At 45.4% G+C, this 19,422-nt stretch overlaps 1 protein-coding gene across 4 annotated transcripts in view; it reads right to left on the bottom strand.

Moving 5' to 3' along the window:
• Positions 1-287: 287 nt before the first annotated feature.
• Positions 288-19,422, bottom strand: part of STX2 (syntaxin 2) — a 34,852-nt gene continuing 15,717 nt past the window's right edge. For 2 of the 4 annotated variants that reach the window (XM_072722609.1, XM_072722611.1), the window contains exons 4-11: positions 13,104-13,178; positions 11,772-11,845; positions 10,909-11,017; positions 9,746-9,819; positions 9,497-9,634; positions 7,393-7,503; positions 5,531-5,656; positions 288-2,370 (exon numbers count right to left, since the gene is read on the bottom strand). In XM_072722609.1, the coding sequence (XP_072578710.1) occupies positions 5,576-5,656; positions 7,393-7,503; positions 9,497-9,634; positions 9,746-9,819; positions 10,909-11,017; positions 11,772-11,845; positions 13,104-13,178 (662 nt within the window). In that variant the 3' untranslated portion in view covers positions 288-2,370; positions 5,531-5,575. Of the gene's footprint in view, positions 2,371-5,530; positions 5,657-7,392; positions 7,504-8,002; positions 8,029-9,496; positions 9,635-9,745; positions 9,820-10,908; positions 11,018-11,771; positions 11,846-13,103; positions 13,179-19,422 lie in introns of those variants that run through there. The other 2 variants (XM_072722610.1, XM_072722612.1) reach the window with 2 other exon arrangements.

The following is a 19,422-nucleotide window of genomic DNA, read 5'->3' as shown; positions in this document are numbered from 1 at the left end:
CAGCTTGGGGCACTCCATCCCCCACCCCATCAACAAAGGAGAATCCGTCGAGTGGACATAAGCCTTTGAAGCCAGTGACTCTGAAATATAACCCAAGTCCCCTGAATTAGCATTTGTCATAAGCAGAGAACCCAGACAGGCCTCTCCACATGCACAGCTGACATCTGAGACGTGAGCACAGAGGAACTGTAATAACAACACAAATCATCAAATAATCAAAATGTATCAAGAGCCCTAACATCATCAAATCACATTACATTATGATACATAATAATGGCCACAAGTAATTTTCTTAGTAGAACAATTTATTAATGGATATGCAATTAAGTATCTCCCCAAAAATCTTTCCAGAATTGACAAGACAGAAAGTAAAGTTTTTTTCGGTTCTCTGGCAGTTTTTTTTTTTTAAATGTAAACATAAAATATTTGAAGAAATGATAAAAAGTAACACACAAACCTGTAGGTATATTTTTTAAAATCTCACCTCAAACAGGTGCTTGAGGCTTACACACACAGACGTGCTGCTGATGACATAAATGTTTATTTAAAAAGAAATCCGTAACTTCATCCACAAAAGCACAGATCCAGTGAGGCCTTCAGATGGAGGGTGAGTGGCCAGAACCACGCACTGGTATGAGGCAGAAGCAGGGCTGGAGGAAGACGCAGGCCGGTATCCACAGGGACGCCATCTGCACACGGACATGATTACACAGACAGGTGCACAGAAGCTGTACTAATTCAAGCATGATTGCTAAATATTTAAAGATCCCTCAAGGCATGTTTCCAACATATGCACATGTCAGTGAGCACACCCCATTCACAGGCCATTTAAAGGTTTTTAAAAACACACGTGATAGCCAGAACACTCCTCCCCTAACACTGAGTACACAGCGGTAATCGGCAAACAGACGAATGCATCCGTTCACACCTGAGTCTAAGCTAGGCCGCTGGATGCGGATGTTAGGGTGGAATGCATGATTGTATTACATAAGGACAGTCTCCAAACTGCTCGATGTTCACAACTACTACATAAAATCAAAAATGTCTCCCTCAGTCAGAACTGACATCAGAACAGAGGCGCAGACAGCAGTGAGTTAGCGACATTTTGAGCATCCTTCACGTTCATTTACAACTCTGACCAGCCGCTAGCTTGTCCACTCGCTAGTAAGACTCCTACGTTTTACAAGTCAAAAAATAAAACACATATTACACTAAAAAACATTAATGGGCAATACAAATGTTTGTTTATCATAGATTCCTATCAACCTTGTGAATTCACTTTTGAGGTTCAGCAGAACAGTAAGCACTTAAAGCGCAGTTAAGCAATCTGTGCACAGTTTATGGTTAGAAGAGTTAACGTCTGGAAATAATTTCTATGAGTTTAGAAAGTCTGAGATCTCGGTCTTCTCACCACCTTTGAAGTAAACAGGAGCACATAAACACTATTTCTAATGAATACACACAAGGCCGTGGTCGTTCACAGTGCAGTAACTGATTTATTATCTCGGGCAGTGGACGTGAGTACAGAGGAGTGGACAGGAGTACAACAATGAGGGCTTTCCTGGGGGTGTCAGGTGCACTGGAACCTCACAAATCAGCATCAACAGAAGGCACTTGAAAGACTTTTCAGGGGCTTTGCAGCCCATGTGTGCTATGCCAACGGCAAACTGTAAACAGCTGTGCAAAGGAGGTTCTGATAATATGAAGTTTCTTTCAAAAGGCAATACTCAATATATAAAAATGGAGTAAATTAAGATGTTAATATATTAAACAATATAAACATTTAAAATTATAGATATCTTACAAAACAGCTCTGTGATAAAAATTTTTGTTGCAAACAAACACAAATTAAACACAGTACAAAAACGTCTCAATTAGCATGTTAGCTGGGAGGGGACAGGGAAGGAAAGCTCAGACCCGACATCCACGAGCTTTCTAACAAAATATTCCTTATTAAACTTCACATGCATTTTTAACACTGAAATATAAAAAAAAAATTGAAATTTTCAATAATTCCTTATTTTAAGGCCATTGAAATAAGTTTCACATTGTTACATTTTTGTTGTGTGCTGCTCAGAGTCCAGGGATGTTTGGGGTAACTCGTCACACCCATCCCACACAGACTTCCCCTGAATGATGTGTCCCTTGAGTTTCCCCTGGCCTTCTCTGACCAGAGACCAGCACCCAGCACGACACGTCACAGTGCCTGGAGCTCAGTCCTGGACTGGGAGGACATGGACTTGCTGCAGGTGTGGTGTGACTCCAGGGAGAGTGGCTCTTGGGATCTGGCTGCTATGACAGTGTTGTTGCTAGGACAATTCCAAGGATCACAAGCAAAATAATTACACAAATAATAATGAACATCATTTTCTGAAAGATAAAGAAAAACATTAATTAATTTCCAAGGTATCCAAAGAAAGAAATCACTAATGTCATTTCTTAACAAAATCCTCCTGGAATTTGAGAGTTTAAAATACAAGTCCTCCAGGTCACAGACAAGGGAGAGGTGGACAGGAAATGTGCACGGGCCAGCTGAGATATGCACACGTGTCTGTCATGCTAAGGGGATGCAGTAAGTGAAAATAGGTGGTGTCAAAACAGCTACTTGCTCCCGGGGCAAAGGCAACGCCTCCCTGGGGCCCTGTGGGCCCTTAATGAACACGTCCTACTGATCATACTAGTTGCAGACTGCGATTCCTGGGGCGCACTGCACATCCTTTCAAGACTTTTTTTTTACATTTTTTAAATTTAAATTTGATTTGCCAACATACAGCATATCACCCAGTGCACATCCCATCAAGTGCCCTCCTCAGTGCCCACCACCCCTTGTTGGTTTCCTAGAGTTAGAAGTCTCTCATGTCCTGTCTCCCTCTCTGATTTTTCCTACCCAGTTCCCCTCCTTTTCCCTATAATCCCTTTCACTAGATGAAGGTCCCGTCTGCTGACAGCTTCCTTAGCGTGTTTTGCCCAAGGCACACGAGCAGTCTGTAAGAAACCCAGGAGGTCCAGGAGGGTCTTCCACCACGTCCCCGGACCCGGGCAACAGCACTGCGCTAGGTGTCAGTTAACAAGCAACCCTGCCCAGAGGGAAGCTAAACCACCTGTGGCTCAAGGAACCTGCTCTCATCCCAGGACTGGGAGAAGTCACAACAATGAAGGGCACCCTGCAGCACGACACTGAGGCAGGGCCATCTCCCTAACTGACCGTCAGCCCGTGCAGGCCTCACCGCGGCTCCAAGGCAGCATGTGCACCAGGAGCTCTGGCAGCCACCAAGCTCTCAACAGTCCATGGGCCAGGCCCTCGGGAACCTTTCAGTCAGCGACTCGGGGGGCGAGGGAGCATGGCCCTGGGGACGTCCCCTCTCGTCTGAGCTGTGCACGTTGCTGGCATGAGGACCACAGCCCCAGCCTCATCCCACCACAGCCCCGTGAACTCCACTCAGCACCTCGATCCGAGCCTGTGGTCCCATCTTCCTTCCCACCGGCAGCCACCCTTCAGGTTCAGTGCCTGCTCATGCACTTGAGGTCCCCAGGGAAAACCAGCCACCCTGCCCGAGAGCTCGGACTTTGCCTGCCCACAGTACTTGCTCTGCGGGGGTCTGGGCACTGTGCACACGTCTCCTTCCTTTCCCACTGGCTTGAGGAGGTGCTCTCCCAAACTCCCACACCCCAGATGCCACAGACTGCACCACATTCTTGTCTGACACCCTAACAGCTCCAGCCAAACACATGCCTGCCCGCCCCCTTAGTGGGCAGAGCACAGCCCAGGGCACTAGCCCTGTTCTGGGGTAAAGTCATGGCTTGACCCCCTAGGAGACATAAACCATGGGCACAGCACGCTCTCCACCTGTCTCCAGATAGGAGGACATCGACCATCCTGGCCACGCTGCAGGCTGTGGGATTCGGATCACCTCCACAGTGTGCCCACACTCTGTGTCTGGCCTACTGGGAGGGTCTGCTGAACTATTTGCTGAAAGAATAAGTTAATTTTTCCAAAGTATTATAGGTATCAACCACTGCATTTCTATAAAAAAAAATTGTTGGTGTGCACTTTGGTGTGTTTTTATTAATGAGGGCTGTCCTGCGTTCATATTGAAAGACATGAGGGTACACAGCCACGCAGGCCCAGGGCCCACAGTAAGCCCACTGCTCCCCCAAGGGTCACACTGAAAAACCTGCTTTTACTCAATGGCCTTACCAAACACCATTACTGGGTCCAATCTAAAAATCATTTTTAATCTTTGCTGTAACCACATTCAACCAACCATACTATGAACACCACGAAAAATTAAGAAAATACATATCCAAAACAATCATAAAAATATTTTTAAATGCAATTATGTTAGTGAAGGAAATTATATACACTATTTTTCCAGCAGAGCTAACAGGACAGCATCAGGAAAGTCACATCAATGTCCTGACAGAGTGCTAAGCCTCCTTCCCTTTTTTTTTTTTAAGCCTCCTTCCTTCTAAAGAACAAACTTCAACCAACTCACCATCCCCAGCCTATTTCTGAAACAAGTTCCAGTGTGATCTTGTGGCGCATGAGGGCAGCACATGGACCGCGCTAGCTTCTCCCCACACGCAGCACGCGCCCAGGGCCTCCGGGTGCACTCAGGGACAGAACTCTCACAGGCTGACAACAGTGGTGGAGCCGCACACAGGCCTCCTCTCTACTCTGCTGTCTGTCCTGGGGCCACAGTCGCTCTCACGACAAAAGAATGAGCTCCTCCAGGGCAGCCGTCAGCACCCCAAAATGGGGGCACCGACACGCTGGGCCGAGGGGCTCAGCACACCAGCCAGCATTCTCACCGGAGCGCTCCCATGGGGAGGAGGCTCCCAAATGAACAAGAGACCCGAGGGGAAACATAAAATGTATGAAGTTTGGGGAAAGGTGACATACGGTGGACAAAAACACTTTCATCAGTAATTATCTTTTCTCCTCAGAATCCCTGAACTACCAGGCATGCGAACTGAACAGTCTGCTTCTGTAAGGAAGTACGGGAAAATCACTGGAGTTGGCACAGGGGCACCAGCGAGAGGAAGGACTTTCAGGCCCTAGACTTTTCCAGAGAACTCTGCTTCCACTCCTTCCAACCCACAGTAACAGCACCAGTGGGTAGATCGCACAGAGCAACTTTCAGGTATCGCAGCTATTCCAAAAGCTAAAAACTTAAAAGGTACATTCAACTATTAAACGCCAGTTCAAGGAGAAAGTGCCTCTGTGTAGTCGCTACATGGAGCGTGAGTGCACCTTGGGCAGGAGTGCAAGGGACCCAGAGGCTTTACCAGGCCACATGAGATGGAGGCCTCTGTTTAGAGATGACCCTCTACCAGCCCGTTAACCTTCAGTACCCGTGGTAGCCGGACCGGCCTCTGCAGCCAGGGACACGCACTGCCAAGTGATACTCCTGGCCCCGCTCTGCTCTGCTGGCAGGCTGGGAGGACTTGTAAGTACATTAAAATTGAGCAAGCATTACTACTAGCTCATCAGCAAAGTTAATAAGTAGATTAGTTGTTAGTTACTTACTGCCTCGCTGGCAGGGGGGCATGCACATGGACGTGATCCACATCATCATTTGCCAACTGATAAACCAATAATTAGAGCAATTACAGCAACCAGAGCCACTGACACAGCTACAATTATCCACTTTTTCTGTCAAAGAAAAGCAAGCTGATTACATTATGGTAATTTCCTATCACACCACATTAGAAGACATCATTCACTGAAAGTAAAACAATCCACAGGAAGCGGTTTTAAAATCTAAGTTACAGGACATCTGATTCATTGTTTGACAGTCTTTAGTTATTAAAAGGGTGATGCTTAATTTCACAGGTCAGACGGCTTGGAGATGAACGGCTCTAGAACCCTGAGGATATCCATTTCCATCAATGAGATGGACACAGCTCCATCTACAGGTCACAGTATCTGGGTAAGTTTCCGGGGCTGAGACCCACGACAGTCCTGGGACAGAGCTACAGGGCCAGTTCAGGACAACAGGAGACCAGCAATGTAGGGAATAAGCTCACCCTCTTCTGTTCCTCTTGTGTTCACTGCCAGCAGTTAAACCCTTCACTGCTCCCACCATACCCCAGAAAACACAGCACCCCCAGTGCAGGGGAGAAATTAGGAACCCAGGAGGGGGACAGCTGCCATCCGGGGAGCAGAGTGAGAAGTCTGAACAAGCGGTGTCAGAGGTTTCCCTGCAGAGATGGTGACGATTCTTGACCCAGGCCCACCTCTCTGAGCAGGTGACACTGTGCGGCACAGTGAGGCTTGCCCAGTGGATAAGTCTGTACTTCCCAGTAGGGCTGTTATCTTTGTAAAACCCATCAACTGTTCATGAACATGTCCACTGGACTGATGTCACAGTGAAATGTCACAGTGAAATGAAGCAATCTGCCCTTGGTGAGTGACTTTCACAGGAAGTCGGCTAAGAACTCACCTGTGACCTCAGCACCTCACTTCATGGAGGAGTACTTTTAAAAAGTGTGAATACAGAAAAACATCAACAAGCAGTTCTCATGTTCCAAAGAACGAACACAGATATGCCCAAGAGAAAGCAGAGTGTGGTGCCCTACAGTTTGAGAGTGGAGCCCAGGCATGCCCCTGAGTGGAGGCCAGCACCCTGCCCAGTGCACTCTGCACCCTGACCCTTCCCTTCCTCCCAGCACTCTGGAACTGCCTCCTTACAAGACTGCCATGGGCAGTGCAAGGGAAACCACCCAACCAGAAAGGCCCTGTGATCCCTCACAGCCCTCTACCAGGGCAGGGAAGCAGTGGTGTGTGCTTTGGGTGGGCCTTCTCCACTCTGGGAAGAAGGAAACCAAGGATTACCAGACCAGGACCCCCATGGAACATAGAGAGAACTTGTCCCTGAGTCAGAGCTTAATTCTGTCATTTCGCTGTTTTCTTCGAAGAGCTTTGCTCACACACCACACACTCAGGATTCAGGTAAACTCATTCACAAAGCTTGAACTCGGAGCCACATAGCACACGTCCAGTCTCAGCAGCGCCCTTCACCCTCCAAACCAGAGAATTAGCAAGCAACCCAAGGAAAGAAGCCACGGTTCACTGAACAAAGTGTGTAACCAACAGCTTCTAAAATTCCCATCCTGTTAGTTCTCCATCCCCCTCCAGATAGTGGCGCAAGACACAGGGGCCTCTGGAGAAACATGAGGTCAGCCACTCAGAACATAAAGGTCACAGAACACATTTGCCTACGTAACCTTCAAAAAATTTTAGCAAAATCATCACTTCAGTTTTAAAGTGAAATAAGAATATAAGAATGTATTTACTGGAAGACCTTTAAAGGAGGACTACGTGGACATATTACACTTAAAGCCAAATGAAGAGAAGAATGCACTTTAATTCTTAAAAACCAAACTCACCCTTCTAGCTTTGCTGTGATATTTAATAGCTTTCTTTGTTTCTTCTTTAGCATGCTCTACGTAGTCTGTGGCGTTCATAACGTTTTTTTCTATGTTGTTGATCATTTCACCCTTAAAACAAAGTTTCAGACTCAGAGAATGTTTTTGAATGACCTGAGCACATATCTTAAGGCAGACAGAGCACTGATAAAGTCTTCACATGGATGTCATATGCAAGGAATGAGCACCAAATGTTGCTCACATTTACAAAAAGATGAGAATGTTATAAACATGCCAACACAAAGTAATCAAAATTTATACTTTAAAAAGACTGAATGGGGATGAGAGGGTCGGGTGACAATGCAGATGATTAAAGGCGTATCAAGCCCATTCTGAGAGGCGCTCTCGCATGGGAGTGCCTTTTGAAGGTGAGCACAGCCTGACACCTTCCCAGCACGCACGCACACACACACAATGTACAATGACGTCGTTTCCAGTGGGTGGAAAACTGTGGTGATTTCTTTAAATGTCAGTAAACTTAGACCACCATCTGCTTAATATTAAGTAGACTAGATGAAGGAAGAGTATGGGTGAGGAGAGTGCAGGGAGGTGGATGGGAGGGGAACCATACCTGCCTCCGTGTCCACAGCACACAGTCTGCAGCAGTGACAGTACAGCAGTGGGAAATGATGTACAATTACCTCAGTGTTCACACCTCAAGCTTACTAGCAGTTCTGACTATGCACACAGTTTGAGTTAAAGAAGTACAAATAACGCAATACCAACAAACTTCTAAAAGGAGACATGGTGAAACAAAACTGATACAGCCATTTTCCTACTGAAGCTTAAGGCCATACGTGGGGTGTAGAACCCTCAAGATCAAAGTCTCTGTACTCTAAAATCTTTCACAATTACTAACACAACATACTGTCCTTACTGCCTAGTGGCTCTCTTCAGAATACTCCCTGAAAATACAAAGCTGGCAGAAACTTCTAGTGTGGGGAAGCAAGGGCTCCACCCCATGAACCCGCCCCCTGCCCCAGGGGCTACTGGTTTTTCCCAGAAATCACACAGAACCTGAGATTTCCACATATTTTTATGATAAACCTCCTCAAAATCAACAGTGTTCTTCCAAAGGTCAGTGACATGGGGAATGAGTCCTACACAGGATGGACTTTCTGTCCTCCCTCACATAATCCAGAAAATAAACGGATCAGGTTCGAAACATCTCAGCAGACTGCTCCTCCCAGAGCAGATTCAAAACCAGCCTTTGGGGGCATGAGGACACAATCTACCTAAGACACGGACACAGACACTCCCATGGCATGGGCGTCAACACAATCCTAACCCCTGAATCAGTGGATGGCCACATGCAGGCCTCACTCCATCTTGGAAACATCACCAAGAGCCTGATATCAGGTCCAGGAGTCAGAACGAACATATCCACACACCTAACAGGACGCACCAACTTGTATCTTATGCTGGATTTTGGATTTTGTGAGGAACTGCCTATGCTCCTTCCATCCTCACATCCCTGGTTGATCATGAACTATAGCTCCCAGCTTATTCTTTTAAACATTTCTGCCAATTATCATTCTAACACACACTCCTTTCAGACACTTAAAAATACATGTACTTTAGAGAAGAAAATTAAAATCCCCACCATCCCACTGTTATTATACTATCTGGTATATTTCTTTCCTTCTATGAATACTATTTTATGGAGCTGAGTTCATGCCACAGACATACGCATGCGTGCAAGCATAATCTAGGATAACACAGATGTGTGTATACATAGACACGTAAGATTTTGTATCTCCCCCTTCACCTGTAATTCCAACACTATATTTCTATGTCTCTCTAAAAATAAAAATCCCTCTGAACTAAAGTCTGCCACCTGTGGCTGCCTAGTAAGTTGTCCAGCAGACACACGGAATTTAAGTAGGGAAGCCAATCCTGTACTGTTGAGTATTTAAGCATTCCTGCCTCACAATATAACTGCAATCAACTTCTGAGTTTTGAGACTGGATCCAAAATCCTGGCTTTCTCGGCTATACTGGAATCTCATGTGAGAGTTCACGAGTCCATGCCACCATACCGGAGACAGGGACATGTGTGCAGATACCTGGGTCTCCACGAACATAGCCATGTCCGTGAACATCTCATGCAGCTCCCGGATGCTGGTCTCTAGCTTCATGATGTCCTTGTGACGAGACTCAATTTCATTGAGAGCTTGTCTAGTAATTTGTGAATCTGATATAATCTTTGGAAAACAAACACAAAAGAGAAATACTGATGAACTCAGGGCCGCTTTGGAAATCAAATGCAGGTCAAGTGCATGCAGGCGTGCAGCTGCAGCCTCCCAGGTACTCACGTCTGCCGTGAAGACAGAAGGACTTCCGCTCTCCAGCATCTCCTCCAGCTCATCATCTGTCGTGGTTCTTCCAGCTGCAAGAGGAACAGAGCCTCCACTGAAAACATGCCAACACTTACAAATAACTTTTTCAACTGTTAAGTTAGCAACTAAAACTTGAATTGTCAACATTTTCAAACAATGTTTTTCTGGCAGATTGATAGAGGCTAGGGCTCCACAGAAAAGGTGCAGAGAGTGAAAGACCGTAGGTAGTTCTGGGGGCAACAAAGATGTTCTACAACTGTGTGATACACTAAAGCTGCTGACCTGTATCCTTTGCACATCATCGTCATGGCATATAACTATATTTCAGTAAAGTCGCTGAAATGCCATTTGATGAAGTTCCCACTTGTGGTTGTTCCAGGCTCCCCAAGTCCCTAGGGAGGTGTGCACAGCCCCAGTGGCCACCTAGCCCATCATGAGCTTGGGCCCCGGCTGAGGAGCCCTAGTCTTCGCTCACAGGGAGGTGGCACCTGACTGACCTTTAAATGATCAGCAAACTGCCTCCTGCCCAGAGGGAGGCCCAAGCCCCCCTTCCCAGGCTGATGGCTTTGCATGCATCCTCTTATGGCAAGCTGGTACAAAGGGCAGTCTGTGCTGCCTCGCCCTACATGCAGTGCCCTGAGGCCCACAGAGACCATATCTGCCCCCCTGTTGGGGGCAACAGGAAAGTGTGTGAAGTGATGATAGCTGAAAGTGTTCCAAATCTGATTAGCACTCTAAGAATAATGCTAATTAGAAAGTAATTTAAAACCCAGGGACACCTGGGTGGTTCAGCAGTTGAGCGTCTGCCTCCGGCTCAGGGCATGATCCTGGGATCCGGGATCGAGTCCCACACCGGGCTCCTTGTGGGGAGCCTGCTTCTCCCTCTACCCATGTCTCTGCCTCTCTCTGTTCCTCTCATAAATAAATAAAATCCTTTTAAAAAAAATCCATTTACCAAAGATTTTCTGAAGGATGTAAATAAAGAAAAAGTTTTGGTGATTCAATGAACTGGAAGCTATAAGAAAGCTTAGGTTTTGCAATATTGGCAAAAAAAAAGATGGAATGTTTACAGTACTTTGATGTCAGAACTTCAGAAAAAAAATATGCTTTTAACAAAAGTAGCATTTTCCTTTACTCACTAATTTCTAGCTGACGCTGAATCCGTCCTTTGCTTCGGTCCCGGAACAGCGTCTGTGCCTCGTTATATTCCGTCATCACTTCTACAAACTTCCGAGATAGTACAGAATGCTATTAAACATGGGAAAAATTAAATTAATACACAATAGTCATTTCTTCTGCTGAAAGTGACATACAAAACATTGTATCAGGTAAACTACATCTGTTACAGGAGCAGCAACCACACTGAGAGCTGCATAAGCACCACCGTGCTGGACTCTCCCAGCACCTGTTACTGGGTGGACATCGTGACTCAGAGCTTGCCACCACTCCCCACTGACCAGATGGAGCCTGGCACCTCGGCTGGCACCCCAGAGCCTGCACACTGCCCCCCCTTGTCAAACAGAAGCAAGCAGCCTGGACCCCCTTGTCTGCACACCACACCTCACCTCACCCCACACCCTCTAGGGATTCTAATAATTCAGATAACACTGCTCTCCAGAGCAGAACTCTGTGGATGGACGAATACATTTTTTCTTTATAATAAGGAAGTCATCTGTAGAGATCACCTCCTTTTCTGCAGAGATGTCGTAAGGATCAATGTGACATAAAGATGAATTTGAAAGGAAATAGAGGGCAGCCGGGGTGGCTGAGCGGTTTAGCGCCGCCTTCAGCCCAGGACGTGATCCTGGAGTCCTGGGACTGAGTCCCGCGTCGGGCTCCCTGCATGGAGCCTGCTTTTCCCTCTGCCTGTGTCTCTGCCTCTCTCTCTCTCTCTCTCTGTCTCTCATGAATAAATAAATAAAATCTTAAAAAAAAAAAAAAGGAAATAGAGAAAGACTTATACTTCACATCACTTCAGTCTGGATGAAGCTGACAAGCAAACCTGGGTTCTCCGTATGCGAAGATCCACCGAAGTCCGGTTCCCACTCTCATCCTGGTCAAAACTTTGCTCAATAGCTGAAAACAAACATGACAAGACTCACCTTTTAAACTAAAAAAATGGAAGTTTCTCAAGCCAAACCTCCAACTGCTTTTATCTTTTCCATTCCTCATAGACCTCAATAATAAGCATTAATTATTGCTACTATCACAAGATAAAACATGTCCTATCTTAACATTTAAAAGAAAAGTGAACAAAGAAACCACCTGACTGATGGAGATTAGAGAACTTAACTATCGATCTACAGGCAGTACAGAGGACTATGGGGGAAACCAACTTTCAAACCCTGAAGCATGGTAAATTCTAATGAACAATGTCCTGGCTTCTCCAACCAAAAGAAAAAAGTGGGGGAAAAGATGGAAGGAGAGTCTGAGTTTTAAAAACTCTAAGTGACATACCACCAATCATAGGGTATAGTCTTTATATGGAACCCAATTCAAGCATACTGTAAAAAGAAATTCAAAGGACAACAGAGAAGTGTAAATTCTGATGGGATATTTCATAATAACCACAATGATTTAACTTAGATACAGTCATGGCACTGTGGTTGTATTTCTGGGTGAAAATCCTTCTGTTTTGGAATACACTGATGAAGCTGCCATATGGATGGCTTTGAAGTGCATGGGCAGGCAAGCACCCCAGAGTGCAGGGAGAAGGGTGCGACCACAGCTACAGGTGGTCATCTCCCTGCCCCCACCTGTCTGAAATGTGCCCTAACAAAAGTTCTTTCTGATCCACAGAGATTGTCTGGATTCAGTGATCTTTTGTCAAATCAGATACGACGTGTCTTCCTGGCATCCCTGCTTACACCCCGAACCTCTCAGAAGCCACCTCTCAGTGCTGAACCTCCAGCACTGGAAGCTAAACTCCTGCAAATTTAAGGAACCATTTAAGAAGAATAGGAGATATGTATGAAAGGCTATTCACCTTCTCAAATATCTACGATTTAGCCAAAAAGCTAAAAATAGGCCTCTATAAGACAGCAACAATTTATAAGCAAATAATTAACCTTTTTGAATACAAATTAATTAACACTTCTATCCTAAATTGTGGGATCAGCAACCAGGAGCCTTGGCACAGCCCTTAGAACCACAGGTTGAAGAATTCTAGAACGATGCATCTCATTAAGGCCACTACTCCAAGTTCATACAGATCATTTAAAGTGCTCAGAGTTCTGACTTGAAAAAATGTCCAAGAACAAGACATTACAAAGGAAATACAGACAGCCCACATGCCACCATCACTGATGACATGCAGCCAAAGCCATGAACTCACACTTCAACTTGGCTCGGATTTTGTTAGCAGTTTTCTTGATTTCTCCGTTCAGATCTTCAAGCTCTTCTTTTATTTCTTAAAAAAAAAATAAAATGGCATCTGAGCTATAGTATCCAATGAACTTAAATGGAACAACATTCTCGGTAAATATTCAAGTGTTTAGTTGTCAAAGTGAGGCCCCCAAACCATGTGGGGCCTGGCAGACACGCACATTCCTGGGCCCACCCAGACCTTCTTTACATAGACCTCTGCGGCCAGCAATCCCACCTAATAAGCCCCCAGGGGACTGACTATATGTGCACCTGTACTTGAGAAGAGGTGGTATATAGCAATTAATTGATGAAAGAGTTCACTGAGTCCATCACTAACACATCTAGACCAAAGAGAGGAAGCAGAAATGTAATCATATTCTGGGAAAAAATTCTCTCATGTGTTTGATCTCTTTTGTGCTCATCTCTACCTAATCAGAGCAGGCCCTTCGCAGGTACGCTGGTCCCCACACCAGGAGACCTGAGGCTAAGCCCCTAGACCCAGGCACTGTGTCTGCACTGGGAGAGCCAGTACAAGAATCTATAGGAGAATGCACACAAAGCCAGAGAGCATGTGCAGGCATGTGATCCAGCTGAGGACAAGGCACACCAGACTCGGGGAATGGAAGGTGCAGAAACCTCCAAACTGAGAACTGAGCCTGGGGTGGATCAGAGCCCTGTCCCCACTGGTGTTCCCCAGAAACACATCCCCACCCCCCTTTCCTGCTCTGGACAAGAAAGCCGTTGGGCTGTTCGAGCACTCAGAGATCCTGGACTTCTTGCTCACGTGGGCAGACAGGGGCTCAGGTGTCAGTGAGGGAAATGAAAGAGGCATGATCATATCTGACCCTTCAAACTACAGAAGCGGCCATGAGGTTATCTTTGGCAAAGGAAGCATTTCAAACCACTGAGAAAAGGATGTGGTGTGATCAACATTCCTACTGAGATCAGGAAAGCTGGACAAAATACGTTTTTAATCAGCTTAAAGGCATACAAAGCTAAAAAGGCAGGTACGAAGATACAGAAGAAAGATACCCTAAGAGGGAAGCTAGCCACAGGAGTGGCCTGAGGCTGCAGGCAATGGAGAGGAGAGCCACACAGATGCAGACAGCCCTGCCCTAGAGGGGGAAGATGACGCAGCTCATCTAACCCTCGCACAGGGACCCAGAACTACTGCTGCAGAAATGTTTAAAAATCATCTATTAACAAAGAAAATCCTATCCACGGGCTCAAGTTATTGTCACAAGCTTTTATGCACAAAGCCCAGGGCCCAATCAAAGACAGCCAGGCAGGCAAAGAACCACAGATGAGGTATATAGACCCCCCCGCCCAACCCAGGGGCACCGTTAATGGACTATCAGACACAGACAGCAAAATCACGTTCAAAGGGGTGAAAGAGAACATCAGGAATTCTGTCAGAAAATCAGACAGTAAGGATGCCTGGGTGGCTCAGTGGTTGAGTGTCTGCCTTCAGCTCAGGGCATGATCCCTAGGTCCTGGGATCGAGTCCCACATCAGGCTCCCTGCATGAAGCCTGTGTCTCCCTCTGCCTATGTCTCTGCCTCTCTGTGTTTCTCATGAATAAATACATAAAATCTTTAAAAAAAAAAAATCAGACCGTACAGAAAAGAACCAAGTAAGATTCTAAGACTGAAAAATATCTCACCCAGAAGTATCAGGTGAAAAGAGGACTGTGGATGAAGCAGAAAACAGATTTCCCAACAGAAGGACAAGACAGTAGTGGGAAACAAAATGGATGGCTGGGGACCCTTGGGCATTGCGGAAAGGCTGGAACACACAGATCCCAGGTCTCCCGAAGACAGAGAACGGGAACAGGTCAGGGACAGGTCTCGAAGAGAAAGTGGCCCAGGCGGCCAGGTGTGCAGCCCCAGGGATCCAGGACACCTTAAGGAAAGCAGCACAAACAAAGAAAATTGCATCCAGAAACAGCAATGCAAAACTGTTAAACCAAAGACCAAACATCAAATATCTTAAAAGGTATGATTCAACACCTGACTTAAAAAAAAAAAAAAAAAAAAGGAACTGGAAAGATTAGTTCAAAATCTTCAAGAGGGTCAAAGAAAATAACTTCCCAACAGATTCCTACACTCCACAAAAACATCTTTTAAGAACAAGATTACAGACAGGAAATTTCAGAGAACTGTATATTCCCTACTAAAAGCAGTAAACAAAGGGTGTTTTTTAAAAAGAAATGATCTCAGATGGAAGTTGTGAGACTCACAGAAAAATAAGCAGCACTGGTATGGGTAGATCCAAACAGATGTTAATGGTGCAAAGCAGCCATAGTACAAATATTTATGTCACTTTCATCTATTATACATACAGCAATATGAGCACTAAAAAATGATGGGGTTAGTTTCCTAAGATCCTTGCGTTACCTGGAAATAGTAAAAATACAGATTTATATTTGACCTTAAGTCAAGAATGTGTAGTATAGCCCAGAGGACAACCATTAAAACAACAATACTACATATCAACAAGGTAGTGGTGGAAGGGATGAAACTCTTCAAACCCAATCCAGAAGAAAGCATTAAAAGAAAGAAGTAACAGAGAATAGCAAGAAAAATGGAAAGCACACAAGCTTACAAATGTCTGTCCCAATATATTAATAATATCAATAAATACCACCTAAAAGCACTTTGAGACAAAAAATGATGAAACTGGAAAAAAGACAAAGCCCCACAATATTTTATTCATAAGAGACAAGACGCAAGGCTACAGAAAGGTTAACAGGAAATAGCAGGACACCTATCCCACTCCCATTGAGCAAGGTAAACCAGGGAGCTCTGTTCACTCGGGCAAAGCGGCCATGAGGGCACAGAACATCCATCTGTGGGGACAGGAAAGATGCCCCCCATGACTAAGGGCCCAGCGCAGCACAAGACTTCACAGTTCTGAAGATATTCACCCCCAGCCCTACATGCACGTGTGCGTGGCCCGACTTGGAAGGAAGGAAACAGCCAGCTATGAAGGGCACCACCGGGAGCAGGCTTGAGATGAGAACAGGCTGCACATCAGTGTTACCTTCTCCCAGTTAGATGAACACACTGTTGGCATAGAAGAGAGTATCCTTCCGTGGAGATAAACACCAAGTGGGCACTCTGAAAGAGGTCAGCAAAAATAATGGGCACATGGAACACACGTATCAACACCACAGTGCGTACGGTGTGTGTCCAAACAGGCATGCACATGGGTACGTACACACACGTGCACAGAGCAGTTTGGCAGATGGGGACAGCCAGTGAGTCTAGGTGAAGGAAATCTGAATTTCCTTGTACCGTCACTGCAACTTCCCCATTGATCTGAAAATGTTCACACTAAAAGTCTGAAAAGAATGTTTAATGGTACCAGCCCTTGATCCCTCAGGTACAAGCCTAGGAATTGGGCACCAGGGTGCGGCCAGGCGCCACCTGCTGGTTCCTGTGCTCAGGCACCAAGCAGCCCCGAGGCTGGTGGGGCTGGCCACCCGGGTTTACCCATCTTGTATGACATCCAGGAGCCCAGCACCAGGAGTGCCGCCCCTCCCACCCGGCAGAGGGCTGAAAGGGGCATCAGCCTCCTGCCATCTGCATCACCTGGGCTCCCTATCCTGGGGGACCAGTTCTGCAGAGAGGAATTAAATAGGCACTTAGACACTGCCTCCCACATTTTGGTTCACGCAAAAGCAATAGTTTTATTTATCCCAGGGGAATTCTATCAAACGTTTAAAGAAGAAATCATACCTATTCTACTAAAGCTGTTTAGAAAGATAGAAAGAGATGGAGTACTTCCAAATTCGTTCTATGAGGCCAGCATCAGCTTAATTCCGAAACCAGACAAAGACCCCACCAAAAAGGAGAATTACAGACCAATATCCCTGATGAACATGGATGCAAAAATTATCAACAAGATACTAGCCAACAGGATCCAACAACACATTAAGAAAATTATTGACCATAACCAAGTAGGATTTATCCCCGGGACACAAGGCTGGTTCAACACTCGTAAAACCATCAATGTGATTCATCATATCAGCAAGAGAAAAACCAAGAACCAGATGATCCTCTCATTAGATGCAGAGAAAGCATTTGACAAAATACAGCATCCATTCCTGATCAAAACCCTTCAGAGTGTTGGGATAGAGGGAACTTTCCTCGATATCTTAAAAGCCATTTACGAAAAGCCCACAGCAAATATCATTCTCAGTGGGGAAGCACTGGGAGCCTTTCCCCTAAGATCAGGAACAAGACAGGGATGTCCACTCTCACCACTGCTGTTCAACATAGTTCTGGAAGTCCCAGCCTCAGCAATCAGACAACAAAAAGACATTAAAGGCATTCAAATTGGCAAAGAAGAAGTCAAACTCTCCCTCTTCGCCGATGACACGATACTCTACATAGAAAACCCAAAAGCCTCCACCCCAAGATTGCTAGAACTCATACAGCAATTTGGTAGCGTGGCAGGATACAAAATCAATGCCCAGAAATCAATGGCATTTCTATACACTAACAATGAGACTGAAGAAAGAGAAATTAAGGAGTCAAGCCCATTTACAATTGCACCCAAAAGCATGAGATACCTAGGAATAAACCTAACCAAAGAGGTAAAGGATCTATACCCTAAAAACTACAGAACACTTCTGAAAGAAACTGAGGAAGACACAAAGAGATGGAAAAATATCCCATGCTCATGGATTGGCAGGATTAACATTGTGAAAATGTCAATGTTACCCAGGGCAATGTACACGTTTAATGCAATCCCTATCAAAATACCATGGACTTTCTTCAGAGAGTTAGAACAAATTATTTTAAGATTTGTGTGGAATCAGAAAAGACCCTGAATAGCCAGGGGAATTTTAAAAAAGAAAACCATAGCTGGGGGCATCACAATGTCAGATTTCAGGTTGTACTACAAAGCTGTGGTCATCAGGACAGTGTGGTACTGGCACAAAAACAGACACATAGATCAATGGGGATCCCTGGGTGGCGCAGCGGTTTGGCGCCTGCCTTTGACCCAGGGCGCGATCCTGGAGACCCGGGATCAAATCCCACGTCGGGCTCCCGGTGCGTGGAGCCTGCTTCTCCCTCTGCCTGTGTCTCTGCCTCTCTCTCTCTCTCTCTCTCTCTCTGTGTGTGTGTGTGACTATCATAAATAAATAAAAAAATTTTTAAAAATTTTAAAAAAAATGGAACAGAATAGAGAACCCAGAAGTGGACCCTGAAATGTATGGTCATCTAGTATTCGATAAAGGAGGAAAGACTATCCATTGGAAGAAAGACAGTCTCTTCAATAAATGGTGCTGGGAAAATCGGACATCCACATGCAGAAGAATGAGACTAGACCACTCTCTTGCACCAGACACAAAGATAAACTCAAAATGGATGAAAGATCTAAATGTGAGACAAGATTCCATCAAAATCCTAGAGGAGAACACAGGCAACGCCCTTTTTGAACTCGGCCACAGTAACTTCTTGCAAGATACATCCACAAAGGCAAAAGAAACAAAAGCAAAAATGAACTATTGGGACTTCATCAAGATAAGAAGCTTTTGCACAGCAAAGGATACAGTCAACAAAACTAAAAGACAACCTACAGAATGGGAGAAGGTATTTGCAAATGATGTATCAGATAAAGGGCTAGTTTCCAAGATCTATAAAGAACTTATTAAACTCAACAGCAAAGAAACAAACAATCCAATCATGAAATGGGCAAAGGACATGAACAGAAATCTCACAGAGGAAGACATGGACATGGCCAACATGCACATGAGAAAATGCTCCGCATCACTGGCCATCAGGGAAATACAAATCAAAACCACAATAAGATACCACCTCACACCAGTGAGAATGGGGAAAATTAACAAGGCAGGAAACAACAAATGTTGGAGAGGATGTGGAGAAAGGGGAACCCTCTTACACTGTTGGTGGGAATGTGAACTGGTGCAGCCACTCTGGGAAACTGTGTGGAGGTTCCTCAAAGAGTTAAAAATAGACCTGCCCTACGACCCAGCAATTGCACTGTTGGGGATTTACCCCAAAGATTCAGATGCAATGAAACGCCGGGACACCTGCACCCCGATGTTTCTAGCAGCAATGGCCACAATAGCCAAACTGTGGAAGGAGCCTCGGTGTCCATCGAAAGATGATGGATAAAGAAGATGTGGTCTGTGTATACAATGGAATATTCCTCAGCCATTAGAAACGACAAATACCCACCATTTGCTTCAACGTGGATGGACCTGGAGGGTATTATGCTGAGTGAAGTAAGTCAATCAGAGAAGGACAAACAGT

Source organism: Vulpes vulpes, chromosome 10 (genome assembly GCF_048418805.1).
Source record: "Vulpes vulpes isolate BD-2025 chromosome 10, VulVul3, whole genome shotgun sequence".
Classification (NCBI taxonomy): Eukaryota; Metazoa; Chordata; class Mammalia; order Carnivora; family Canidae; genus Vulpes; species Vulpes vulpes.
The sequence above is the reverse complement of the archived record's forward strand: the minus strand, read 5'-3'. Positions and strand labels throughout refer to the sequence as shown.